General features: G+C 45.5%; 1 protein-coding gene across 2 annotated transcripts in view; it reads left to right on the plus strand.

Annotated features, from left to right (window-relative positions):
• The window catches only part of FGFRL1 (fibroblast growth factor receptor-like 1), a 244,843-nt gene extending 231,414 nt beyond the window's left edge, over nucleotides 1-13,429 (plus strand). For both annotated transcript variants that reach the window (XM_019552957.1, XM_019552958.1), the window contains exons 6-7: nucleotides 3,736-4,089; nucleotides 9,850-13,429. In XM_019552957.1, coding sequence (XP_019408502.1) covers nucleotides 3,736-4,089; nucleotides 9,850-10,259 — 764 coding nt within the window. In that variant the 3' untranslated portion in view covers nucleotides 10,260-13,429. The remainder of the gene's footprint in view (nucleotides 1-3,735; nucleotides 4,090-9,849) is intronic.
• The last annotated feature ends 867 nt before the right edge of the window (nucleotides 13,430-14,296 follow it).

Consider the following 14,296-nt stretch of genomic DNA (forward strand, 5'->3'; position numbering starts at 1 on the left):
AATGATAGAGAGGTCTGAAGCATGGGCAGGACATAATCATATCCTGGATAAATACAGGTTACTGTGTCTGGGGAGAAAGGCTCCCAGAGTGGGCGGGAGATGCATAGGAATCAGTACTGTCCCTATGATCAGAGATCACAATGTGATATGCCTTCAGAGAAAATCCCGGACAGCTGACGTAGTCACTTCAAGGGTGAGAGTACTCTGCTTCTACATCCACTAATGACTTTGTTGGAGTCAGGTAAGGCCTTCCATATGTCTGAGGAGAGCTAGAGAAGTAGTTTAAGTGAATACAGCTGCCACAGGGTTACACTGAATGGCATTAATCAATGGAAAACTTAGGCTGGATGTCAGGCAGAAGATACCTCTTCCTACAGAGCAGTCATGCAAGAGAATTTATAGAAGTCCTGTCACTGGAGTCATTACCCAGACAAAGCACTGACAACCAGATCTCTAAAAGTATTTAAATGCTAGAAAGTGCAGACTGACACAGAGGGGGAGAGCCAAAAACCCAGTCAGCTTCTTCTGCATCTTCAGTTATGTGAACATCTTTGAAAATCTGGCTTTTGAAATAGCAGGTGATTATCTTGCTCCTATCTAACCTTTCTGATTTTGTGGCGTTAATCTCCTGTCTTCCACAGTGAGATGATGATAGTGAAAAAGCAACCCAGTCTAAGGGAGGAAGAGCTCCTATTCCAAAATCATGTTTTGTTTATGACATCATAGGATGTTACCATGGAAATAATGATGAAACTGCAAATTCAAGAAAAAGGAGAAGATAGGGGGAAAGATCAAATACCTTGGATTACCGGGAATGGGGGCATGGGAGTCTGCAAAGTACCACATGGAAAGTGTGTTGTTCATCTGTCCATGCATGTGCTTAAGCATGGGCATATGAGAAAATATATCCCGGTGTGAAAGTGCCTCCTTCGAGGTAAAGATCTGTACTCTGGTAACTCCCTTTCTCCATCATAACAGGAATTAAAAGCACATGCAGGGAGTTCTGTTGTGCTCCAAATGCAGAGACCTGCTGGACATCTGGTATTGATAAAGATGCAGCTGTGTGGAGACAGTAAAAACATGTGTTTACACTAAAACCAGGAGCAGAGACAGGGAAATGAATCAAGCCCCATCCTAATGTCAGATGTGGCATTTTCACTTCATCAAAACCAGACAGCACAGGCGGGGAAAAGCCCCTTTTCTTTGTTGGAGAGTGGTCCCTGTTTATCTTGGTTTTTATCAACCTGAAGATGGATGTAACCTTTGTTTTCATTAGCCTTTTCTGGCAAGGAGAGAAAGCGGGAACTGAAGCAGGAACCAGAACCAAGTAGATAAGAGTATTAAATGGTTTTCACAGACTTTTTCCTATTTTAACAACATGCTGCAGCTCATTTCAGGTTTTATTCAATATCCTTGACTATTTTTTTCCCTGAGCCTATACTCTGGTCTGGGCTGAGTACTCTCCAGCTGTGCCCATGGTACAGCTGTTGCTCATGTTCTCTGATGCATCTCAAGGATATTGTTGATAGCACCTATTGCATCCTACAGTGACCCAGAGGAGAATGAAGCATTGCTCCTTCCTTCTGTGTCAGAGCTTGTGCAGCACTGCTGGGAACTGGCTGTTTACTTATCCAGTCCAACAGTGGTTGCTGTTAGAAAGCCAGTGGGCACATATACACGAGACTCTAACTGTTCAGTAGCTGAATAATACTGCAATAGCACATCACAGCACCAACAATGTTAATACACTACTGCATGGTATTATTAGGCTACTGCACAGTAGAGTCACTTAAAAGTCATTTGCCACTGCTGCTGATGGGTTGGTTACTATGCATTGATTTAGTATTTGGTTATATAAGTACTAAATAAAGGCTCAGTAACCACTGCACAGTAGTGTCTTGTGTAGTTATGCCCTCTATCTATTGAGAATGACTGTGTGACCAAGGCCTTTCCCTCTGCCCAGGAGAGGGAAAACTCTGGCATGTCAGACATGACTGTCTAAAAACTGATTGTAAATATGGACTTTTTGATGCCAGCATAAGAATAGATTGTGTCATTGAAAATAAAGGATAGTCTTTAAATTTACAAGGTGTTGAACACCATAAATATTCATAGCATAATAATAGTAGGCCAGTGTGGTCATTTAGAACTAGGGTCATTTAGGATATTAATGTTTCTAATTTTGTGTTGTGATGTCTTGATGCCCTAACGAGCAGGGGAAGACTCTCCTAGACTAGGGAGGCAAGGGAGGCCTCTGGCTCCCTTGTTGCCTGGCTAGGGAGGCAAGAGGCCTCTGGAGCTCTCCTCAGCCAACAGGCTGCTCCAGGTTTTACAGTTAGTCCAGAGAAAGTATTAGTAAATAGAGGTAGACGGGGTGGCTTAAGCCGTCCTTCCCACATTTAAACTTCCTTCAGACATGACCAGCCCCTCCACCCCCTTCTCAGTGCCAGGTTCCCAAAGGCATTTGGCCAACCCTGGTGGGACATTGCAAGAAGCACACACCGAAGTAGCAGTTCTGCACACGGGAAGGGCACACAGCCCCCACTCACCAGCATCCACCAGTTAGTGTGGGAGGTGGAGTAAGGAAGTACTGCTCGTCTCCTCTCCTTTGGTCAGTCTGGAAGACCTGTGGAGAGCCTAGGCCATGATGCAATAGAGAACACTTCTGACCCTTTCTGCAACTCTCCTGAGCCAGCTGTGGCCTCACAGTAGAGCCCCCTGGATAAAGTGCACAAAAGCCTGAAGCTTCGGCAGAGAACATGCAGGGCTCCACCATTGCCTGTAAGATTACCTGTACCTGCCTCCCAAGCAGAGCTGACCACCCGCATGGTCCACTCCAAGTAAGCTTGTGGCATAATAGTCGACTTGACACGTTACATGGTTCCTTGGCCAGAGGAAGTGGCATTGCTCTTTGCCCTTCTCAGTCTTTCCCAGGGCACTTATTGCCCCTGTTCCAGAACAAAAGTATAACTGCAACATAGCATGTGCCCCAGGGGCCAAAGTGCACTGTGAAAGCCTAGCATAGGGATTCAGGAAACACGTTCCCTCTGTTACTTGTAGGAAGGGAAATTGTGACTGCAGCCACCCCTGGACCTCACGCATCATGCTTTCACCTCTGGGTCCATTCAGCAGCACAGCCCTGCCTCCTCTTCACTTCGCTTCATCTACTCTCTGGATAACAATGGTTAGGCCTTGCCCTGGAGTACTGCAGTTGTGCCAAAGGGGGGTTAGTAGCTCATTTAGTAAGTGTTGGGGAGTCCCATGCCCTCCACTACTGCGCACTGGCAATGCACATCCCTAAGCACTCCCTATGTCTGAAGAAGGGTGCCTGTGCCCAAAAGCTTGCAAAGAACATTTTTTTTTCAGCTATTCGTTTGGTCTAACAAAAGATATTACATTTACCCAAATAACTTTGCCTAGCATAGTTCTGTAGCATAGGTATCTAGAAATGCAGCTCTGTGTATCGAGCTTGTACTGCTCTCAACAGACAGCAGGAGGGGTCTACTTAGTTTTGGGGCTGGACTGTGCTACTTCAGTTAATGTTGATGAACACCAGTGTCTCTGGTTTGAAAGCTAGCTTAATCACTGTCAAGATAGGAACGACGACCCCTTAGACAAGTATTCGAGGGCCCTCGTGTACTGCCGAAGGAAGGATTTGCAGATTCTATATGTGAAAGATTACAAGCAGGCATAAATGCAATCTTTATCTAAGCCACATCTGATCTCTATTTTCAGAGAGGACACGGTCCAAGCCCATCCTCACGGGAACGCATCCTGTGAACACCACAGTGGATTATGGTGGGACCACCTCGTTCCAGTGCAAGGTCCGCAGCGACGTCAAGCCTGTCATCCAGTGGCTGAAGAGGGTAGAGTATGGCACTGAGAACAAGTACAATTCCACCATCGATGTCGGGGGGCAGAAGTTTGTCGTGCTGCCCACTGGGGAGGTCTGGTCCCGCCCCGATGGCTCCTACTTAAACAAACTGATGATAACACGAGCCAAGGAAGAGGATGCTGGCATGTACATCTGCCTGGGGGCAAACACAATGGGATACAGCTTTCGCAGTGCTTTCCTCACGGTGTTACCAGGTGAGCAGGGGGTGGCAGGGACTTTCTGTCCTGCTCTTGGGCTGTGTACTGTCCTGTGGCACTGTTGCATTCACTGGGGGCATCTGCATGCACGCTTTACTGTGGAGTACACTAATCAGATCCACACTAAAGCATCACAGTCTACATGTGTGCTAGTATTAGGGCACAGTAACCTAATTAACTCTGCTGTACTGTCTTACAGTGGAGTAATTAAGTGCGACTCAACACATGCGTAGGCGGTGACCACGGGCATGAATTGTGCCCAGGCAGCAGGGGACCAAACTCCTGCCTGCTGCCTAGCCACAAGGCTCTGCAGTTTTGGCACTCTTGTGCACTAATCTGCACCTCTGCGACTTGATGCCACCACCCAGAGTCTGGGGGTGACCCCCTGAGCCTGCCATCACCCTAAGGCTGCTCTGCCGTGGCTCAGTGCTGCTTTCCTGGATGCATGTGTAGATGCTGAGCCTGGGAACAGTGTACTCTGGTGCAAACTGCTTTGGAGTTTATCACATCGCCTTCATTTCATGTGTCGATGCACCCAAGATCCTGAGCTGATGTATATCAGCGTAGCTCCCTTCATGCTTAAGCTCCAGCGACTTCAATGGTCCTATGCTGATTCACACCAGGTCAGCAAGTGGTGAGCATTAGACAGGAAGACAGAAGCTACTGCTATTTCTGGGGTTGATTATGGTGGGTTTTTTCAGTCAACCTCTTCCCCTAGCAGAGTCTCCGTGTAGGCTACTAAGTAGTGAATGGGTCTGGCTGGAGTCAGTAACCATATTCCTTAGTTTTTGTGCTACAGAAGGGCTGGGAAGATGTGTTGTGCTGCCAGGCTGTGCTTCATCCTACAGAAGAAACACAGGAGTTAGAGGAGCTGAACATCGTCTCTTTCTCCCATTTGTTTTACTTTGCTGATAAAAGGAAACAATGGGAGAATCTGATAAAACAAGAGGAGAAGGGCAGCTATATGCAGATCACAGTGGCAGGCAGAGAATAGGTGCAAAAGACAATGTAATTGGCTTCTTAATGCCTATCTTGATCCCAAGGAAGTTGTTAAACTCACAGCTGCTTCCTCCTGTCCCACAAGCTCTGCCCTTTCCTCCGCAGCTGGAACCTGCAGCCTCACCTTTTTTCTTTCCCTTTTGTCCTCCTGCAACCTGGTTCTGCCGTGCTGTGAATTTATAAATTGAGAGCACCTCCTGATTCCTCTTTGCCCCGTGTGAATCCAGTCAGATCTTCCCTACTGAGTGGCAGGAATAACTCCTCACTTCTGCTTTCTCCCTTTAGCCCTGCCACTAAGTAAGGGTGAGCAGGTTTCTGTTCTCTCTTGTGCACCATCAGCAGACTTATTTACCAAATACCAGTCATGCAGCCCAATAGTCCCAGCTGTGCAATCCTAGTGTGCAGTCACTGAGAATACAACGTGACGGCAGTGGAGTTTCCCAGCTGTAAGGCTTTGATGCTATTAAAGTCAATGGAAACTTTCCATTGCCTTAAATGACAGCCCAAATCATAGTTTCATAGTAGCTAGGGTCAGGAGGGACCTGAACAGATCATCTAGCCTGAACCCCTGCCACAGGCAGGAATGAATGCTGGGTTTGCAAGACCCCAGACAGGTGATAATCCAACCTCCTCTTGAATTTGCCCAAGTTAGAGGCGAGGACCACTTCCCTGGGAAGTTGGTTCCAGATTTTGGCCGTCCTAACTGTAAAAAATTGCTTTCTGATCTCTAAGCTAAACCTATTCTCCATCAGCTTATTACCATTGTTCCTTGTCACCCCAGGCGGTGCTGGGGAGAAAAGGGCTCTACCTATTTGCTGATGATCTCCCCTGTTGAGTTTGTAGGCAGCCACCAGGCTGAAGGGGTTTGGGTCCCTCAGTCTCTCCTCGTAGGGCCTGTCCTGCTGCCCTCTCACCAAGTGGGTGGCCCTCCTCCCAACCCTCTCCAAACTGGCCACATACTCTTGAAGTGTGGCGCCCAGTACTGGACACAGTACTCCAGCTGCAGCCTGACCAGTGTCACATAGAGAGGGAGGATCACCTCTCTGGACCGGCTTGAGATGCACCTTTGGATGCGTGACAAGGTATGGCTGGCCTTGCTGGCTGCGGGCTGGCATTGGTGGCTCATATTCATCTTGGAGTCAATAATGACTCCAAGATCCCTTTCTGCCTGTGCTTTCAAGAAGGGAGCTCCCCAGCTTATATGTCTGCTGTGGATTCCTTCTCCCAAGGCGTAGCACCCTGCACTTGTCTACGTTGAACCCCATCCTATTCTTGTCTGCCCACTTTTATAGTCTGTCTAAATCTATTTGCAGCCTCTCTCTGCCTTCAAGTGTGTCCACCTCACCCCACATCTTAGTGTCATCAGCAAACTTGGACAGCATGCTTTCCACCCCCTTGTCCAAGTCGCTGATGAAAATGTTAAACAGTGCGAGACCGAGCCCTGGGGTACCTCACTGCTCACATCTCGCCAGGTTGAGTACAACCCGTCCACCACTACTCTCTGGGTGCGCCCCATCAGCCAATTTTTTACCCCTCCAACTGTGCAGGCATCAGTGCCACAGTCGCTTAATTTATTGATGAGGATGAGGTGAGAGACAGTGTCAAAGGCCTTCTTAAAGTCTAGAAAGACTATGTCCATGGAGACACCATCATCCAAGGATTTAGTTACTTGGTCATAAAAGGCAACCAGGATGGTCAGGCAGGACCTGCCTTTGATGAACCCATGCTGGTTGCCCCTGAGCATGATCTCCCCTGCTGGCCCCCCACAGACGTGCTCCTTGATGATTCTCTCCAAGATCTTCCCGAGCACTGAAGTGAGGCTTACAGGCCTATAGTTACTTGGGTCCTCTTTCCTCCCTTTCTTGAAAATTGGGACCACCTTAGCCAGTTTCCAATCCCCCGGCACCTGGCCAGATGACCACCAATGCTCATACAGTCTGGCCAAGGGCTCTGCAATGACCCCTGCCAGCTCCCGCAACACCCTTGGGTGGAGGGCATCTGGACCTGCAGATTTAAAAATGTCTAGCCCTTCCAGAAGATCCCTAACTACATCTGCACTAACTGAAGGCCTGACAGAGCAATCCCCAAGATTGTCCCTACCTGTGGTAGGTGGGATATCCTGGTCCCTGTTCAAGAAAACAGACAAAGAAACTGGTAAAAATATCGGCTTTCTTGTCTGGCGTAGCCACATGATTACCGTTTGTGTCTTGCAGGGGCCCTACATTGCCTGGTGCCCTCTTCATGCTCCCAATGTACTTGAAAAAGGACTTTTTGTTGTCTTTAATCCTGGATGCTAGCCGGAGTACCATCTCTGCCTTGGCCTTCCTAATAGCCTTCCTGTACTCACAGGCCGAGGAGGAGTACTCCTTCTTGGTGACAGTTCCTCCCTTCCACTGGTTGTACGCCCCCCTTTAGTCCTCAGGCATTGCTGAATGCCCTTGCTGAGCCAAGGGGGTTTCTGAGCACACAGAATCCAGCCCTACAGACCTCTTATTGATGGTGGCAGAAAGGGTGGACTCTGAGAAGCTAGGCTGAAGTTGTAGGAGTCTGAGTTTGAATTGTTTGTTTAACTTATAAACCTCCCATTTCTGAAAAAAGGAGATTTTAGCAGATTGAAAACCTAAAACTTTACGAAGTCATTTATTGTTGAAATCTCTTGAGAGGGAAGGAGTACCCATAAATATTGGTAAGAGTCTTGTTTTGGGACAGTTGGGTTCATTTCACCTTCCAACCCTGTTTCTAGCAGAGTGGAACATCACTGATGCTCATGGGCAAAAGTCAATGGCAAAGCTCCCATTAACTTCCAGTGGACACAGGAGCCTGTCATGTCTTTAGCAACTTAAGTGGAAAATATTGTAACAACATGCTAGAAATGCTAGTTATAGCTGAGGAAGCAACACAGTTTTCAGGTTCTTCTAACTCACTGAAAAAAACCCACCTTTCATTGTTGACATTTCTCTGTTAAATTGAAAGATAATTTTGGGGACAGGGTGATCAAGAGGAGATGAGAGAAGAGGAAAGGAAGAATTGGAATAAATTTCATCAAATTAAATAGCTTGAATGTTGAAACTGTGCTTTGCTAATGATTTTCTATACTTCATAAAATGAAACATTTCAAACTAGCCAAACTTATTGCACCCCATACACAGGTGTGCCTAAGCTCAGCCAAGTCCAGGTTTGGAGCAGGCAATCCCAGGCAAAGTGGAGATAGAAGGTCCTAACTACAGGCTTTGTCCTGGCTTCTGCTCTTGGTGTATTTTTACATGAGCATTTCTGTGCTCTGCTGCCACTCCCTATCATCATTACTGATCTCCTCCCACTGCTCATCACTGCTCTAATTTGCTGTCTTTTAGCAGTTTCTGCAGTGTTCAACCACTGACCATAGGAATCGGTGGCATACAGGGCCTCAACGGACTCCTTCCCACAACAGGAGGCACTCCTGGACACAGTATCTTTTTCCTCTTCCTTCCCCATGCCTCACCCAGGGCTCTTTTGCAACTTCAAGACCCCTCACTCCAGCACACTAGACATAGTCTTCCGACTCATTCATCCTTAAGTATGAATGAGAGGGTTTTATTGACCTTGGCTTCCAAACTGAGTGATACGTTACACAAACTTGCCAAACTGTCACGTGACACAAATGAGAATGAGGTTTGCCCCCCCCCGGTTGGTTACTGTGGGTCACCGGCAGTCTGACACAAGGCCCCCCTGCCCGGTGCAGTCCTTGGGGATCCTGGAGCCATTCTTCCCTTGCTCACCAACCAGGGGCCAATAATGAATCCCTCTCTCTTAAGGCATCACACCGCAAGCCTTACAGGTGTGGGATGAGCTATAAGATTCACCCAGTTCTGTGGCAATGATCCCCATGCGAGTCCCGGCTGTGAAGACTTATGACCCAGCAGTAGCAGAATCCAGGCCTAAGCCAACCTAGCCATGACTGTGGCCTATCCTGAATGTAAACTTTTCTGCATGCAATTCTGGCGGGACATTTAATGCCACACATGGTCCTAGTCGTCATTTGCTTCAGCAGAGCACCAAGAGGTGCTGTGGGAGGGGTTGTTAGTTAACCAGTCTTTTTCCTGTTCCCCAAGCTTTGTTCCCACAAAGGCAAGACACTAGAGACCACATCCACAAAGTACCACATTTCTGCTGTTGGTCCTGGTTGCCAGGGTGAGCATTACTGAGTGACTATGAGGTCCAAGAAAATGAATTGCCATTAGTTAGGGATGCTTAAGAGTATAAAAAATGCTTAATGAACGCACGTCTGGCAGAGGCAAACAGGGGACCTGCTGCCGGTCTGCGTTACCAGATTACACCGTTCAGATTTCTGAGCTGCTGACAATGAGGAAGGTATTAGTGACACGTCCCACGTTTCATCTTCCGATCCGGGCAGTGAAGCCAGCTCCATCTCTGAGCGCCAGCACTAGGAAACCATCTGTTGGGCTGGCTCGAGTGTGGCCACTGGAATTTGGAAAATAAAGCATAACAAAATAACCCCTGAGCACCCCCTCCTTCTCCAGGGCTTAAACAAAAGAAAATGATTTGTTTGTTCTCTCGGTGACTTTCAAAAACTAACCAGCCACTAAACTTTATCTGTCAGCTTTGTGTTCCCCATTCACTTAGTATGGCTGGGTTGTCAGACAGCTTATAGGAAAGCCAGCCTAAGTTTGACATCTGTTCTGAATCCTCCTCGCCTGGTTTTAATTAACCCTTTCAATCTCTTTCTCTCATTCTCCACCATGCAAATCTGATGTCCAGATCCTAAGCCACCCAGCGCGCCCGTTGCTCCTTCTTCTGCCAGCAGCCTCCCATGGCCAGTAATCATTGGGATACCTGCTGGAGCAGTCTTCATCTTCGGGACAATCCTCCTGTGGCTGTGTCAAACCAAGAAGAAGCCATGCTCTCCCCCAGCTGCAGCCCCAGTGCACAGACCCCAGCCCAGAGACAGGATCTGTGTCCCCCAGGTTCCCGATAAAGACTGCATCTCCTCCATAAACTATGAGGAATATGTAGCTCAGCAGCAGCATTTGCTGTCTCAAGGACCTGCGCTGGCCCCAGCCATGGCATCAAAAATGTACCCAAAGATTTACACGGACATCCACACTCACACTCACTCACACGTGGAAGGTAAAGTTCATCAGCATCAGCACATTCATTACCAGTGTTAAAGGGCCATCCTGTTCAGTAGCTACCTTGTGCTTTTTTCTCTCGGTACCTCAAAAGAGACTGCTTCAAGTCAGCTTAAACTGCCAGCAAAAAAAAGCAAAGCAGAAAAGATATATATATAAATATAAATATATATAAATATCTATATTAAAAAAAAACTAGAGAGCGAAAGAGATACCTATTACAATTAGGATGTAAATGAGGAATAATGAAGGAATTCCCAATCTCAGCACAGAAGCAGCCATGAAAAACAACAAAACCTTGTATTTTTAAGTCAAGATGGCAACAGATAAGGCAGGAAACTGTGACATGAAACTTCCCCTCCTCTGTTGCAATGCCAAAAGGGAGAAGGAGAAAAGGAGACCGTAAGGCTATTCCAGCTTGACATCAGTCTTCCTGCCTCTGCCACATACCACCTGTTTTTTGGTGCTAGGCTTATCAGACTTTTTACTCATGGGAACGTACAGAAAAGCCTTTTTACCTCAGCATGACTGAAGCTAGAAAATACCTGAGGTCGAGTGCCAAAGCACCAGGAGACACAATCAAGTGGCTTCTTCTGAAAGAACAAAATAGAGCAAGAGTCTTTGGAGAATACATTGATATTTAAGATGTGAAATGCCAAATGCTTTTCAGCCACAGTCATTTTGCCCAACAATCAGTGATAACTGAGCTAGCCATTTCTGCAAATCAAAGGTATTGTGTTTTCCCCTCTGGGGTATTTCTCACAATGTTTTAACCTGCTCACCTCCTCTCAATGCTAAACTTTACTGCCACTGCCAGGAAAACAAAGAAGGAAAGACATTGTACAGAACATCTTTATATTTATATTTAAGAAATAATAATAATAATTAATAATAATAATTGAACTGTTGAAGGTCAAGAAAGCCAACCATGCTGCCCTTCTCTGATGCCGATAGCTGTGATTTTCAGTCTGATGCTTGTGGCTTACAGTGACAAGCTACCGGATTAATTACGTCAATGCAAAATACATGGATAAATAACAAAGAAAAAGAGAGAAAAAAAGTAAGAAAATAAAAAACAGTTTTGGGAAAGAATGCATTTGCTAAATATGCACCTAGGATTGTGTGTGTTTTCCCCCCCAGATAACGTTTTGCAGTTCATCCAACCTAACTTCAGTACTGTTCAAATAACAACAGCAACAAACCAGAAAGGAAAAAATAAATCAAAGGACCATACTAAATGTCTATATGGACTAGAAATAAATTCAAGCGCAAATATAAAACTTTTGTAATTCTATATAGAGTTTAAACAGAAGTCATGTATATTTAATTTATTTTGTTAAACAAGAAAAAAATGTATGATATTTTCCTCAAAACAGGCATTTCTATACATATTTTTGATCCAAATAAAGATAATTGGTTTTTTCCAGGTTCTTATAGGTGCCATGCTCCAAATAGAAACAATGTAGCATGCAACAGTACTTTATTTAATCAATTTGAAAGTCATATATTTATATGCATTTTTGCAATAGCCCTGTGTAATTTTCTAGCAGCATCTCTGGGATGGTGGGTGCCACTACTTCCATTCAAAACTCTTCTGCCATTTAAACCTAGGCCAGAAAGGCTTGCTGGGAACAGATCTTTCTCTCTGCCCACTTTGTCTTCTGCCTCCCAGTAGCAATCACCTGAGCCTGTAAGAACATTTGTTTCACAATTTACTTTAAAAAGTGGCTTGATTCTTTTTTTTAACCACAGACCCGTGATAGACTGAATTCTAATTCTAATAGACTCCATTCTAATCCTAGCTTTGAAAAGTAATGTGAAGCTTCACTAGAGATGTACGTTCAAACACTGAGCTTCTGTCTCTGAATGTTTTGGGAGAAAATGTTCCAGCCAAATTCTGTTATTCATAAAAGCAGCTATTAAACATAAAATATTCAGTAGAGATTCAATTCACTACAGCAAGAATAGTCTACACACAGTTCTGTGCATCACATATTCCATATTAAGGGTTTACGGCTTGATCCTACAAAGTAGGGCAGAGCTGCGTAATTCCCCCCCCCGCCCCAAAAAACCTCTTCCCACTGAACAATGTAAATTCAGCAACACAACAACCTTTTGAAAATTTGTCTTGGTTTTGCCAGCTGCTCATATAGAAACCAGCACATTGAAAAAGTTAAAAATATTTCAGTTTTCCCCCCCGTAAATAACTTTTCTGCTTCAATTCTTTTTCAATTATATTTAAGAATAATAATATTAACCCCTCCTGCCGCCCCCCCCCCTCGCTTAAAATCACAACAAAACATTTCTTTTGACCCAAAGCAAATTTTTGAGAAGTTTTTTAAGGGGGCGGGGGATCAAAGCAATTTGTATTTTGATTTCTGTAATTGCCATTATCTGTAAGAGCTGATGGTTTGCCCAGCTTCAGGGCCAAACACTCTGGCTCTGATCAAGCAAGGCACATAAACACCCACGTAATTTGTGAATGTAGTTCCTAATCCAAAATCTCCACTGAAGCTAATGCAAGTTTTTCTCTTAGATTTTAGCAGCCTTTCTATCAGACCTATGAGTGGTCCCATTCAAATTGATGGGACTACTCAGTTGCTTAGTTAAGCATGTGCTTAAATGCTTGTTGTATCTACAGATTGCTGATTGCCCTGTGCAAAGTCTTTTGTGGCTCTCTGCACTGTCATGAATGTGAGCCACAAGTACCATAATGACACATTAAGAGAGCTGTATTTTGCATTTCTTCCCTGCACTGCCTTCCTGTTGATTGTAATGGGCATACTATGGGTGAAGTGCAGATTATAATGCCCCATATTCTGCATTTACTGCAGATATTTTGATGTTAGAGACCTGCATGGTCTAGCAAATCAAATACTTGCTCCTCTAGAGGAGAGCCCAGAAAGGTAGAGATAACAGACAGTCATAGAGCTAATGTTCTTAAGAGTTAAACTGAGATATATGATGCCATTGCATAGGTCCTATTGATGTCTGGCAGTCATGCCCAAGCATTCAGCAGCAGCATTTGGCTATGCTTACTGTTTTATACAAGAGTTTTCAGATAAGGCAGTCATATTTTGAAAGCCTGTAGGCAGTTTCTGTGTACATAACCTATGTTTTACAAAGCAGGTATTTCCCTGACAGGCTGGAAGAGCTATAGCTATTATTGTGTCTGCCTCTCATACACGTCTATGGGCATAGACAAAAAGTGACAATTTTCAGCTGATCTGGCCGCAGAAAGCAGTCTATAACCATAACCAAGCACAAGTACACAGCTGCAGCAGCTTCAAAACTGGCCAGTTGAACCCCCATTGCATGAATGGTCAGATGAAGACATTGCAAAACAGAGCATCTTCTGTAACTTCTGTCTGTGATGCCTGCCAGCCTTGAGCTGTTTTTAGAATGGGGGAGGGAAAGGAACAAAGGGAGTTCAGTCTGGAGGTTTTTCAACCCCTTCTGGAGGGTTGGGCAGGTGTATTGGAAGCCCACCAAGGTGGAGGGGTTCCAATACTCCCATCTCACCCTCCAGCACTGGCTGGGGAATGCCTAGGACAAGCTCCCTCTTTCCCCCTCCCATTCTAAAACTTTGCGGCCTCACAGAGAGGAGGGGCCATTGCTAAGGGAAACTAGCTGCAGGCTCCCAGGCAGCTGCTAGATGCTCTCCCCTCTGGAACCAACAGTGAACTTGTGTTTGCTCCGGGGATCATTGCAAGTCAGAACACTTCCTGCAAAGCCTTCTCAGTTACAGCGGGGAACGGCACTTTTGTCTGCATCCTATGAGAAACCTAGTATTTTTACCACGATATCTAGGGACAGGAATTGCATATAAACTGGTATAAGTGATCAAAAAGTGGTTCAAATTTTTAACACAACAAGAAATTCAGGCACATAAACCACTTTCAAAATGGCCAGAACTGGTTTAAGATAAACCTGGGTAGCTGTAGTATGAGACTTAAGTTTAGGTTAAATTGGTTTATTAAACTTCTGTCCCAGATCCCCTCCAAATTTAACTCAACTCACAGTCCCCCAGTATCACAAGATACTTTGCACCTCCCCTGCACACACCCCCACCGTTC

The sequence above is a fragment of the Crocodylus porosus genome, unplaced genomic scaffold (genome assembly GCF_001723895.1).
Source record: "Crocodylus porosus isolate Cpor-Errol unplaced genomic scaffold, CroPor_comp1, whole genome shotgun sequence".
Taxonomy (NCBI): domain Eukaryota; kingdom Metazoa; phylum Chordata; order Crocodylia; family Crocodylidae; genus Crocodylus; species Crocodylus porosus.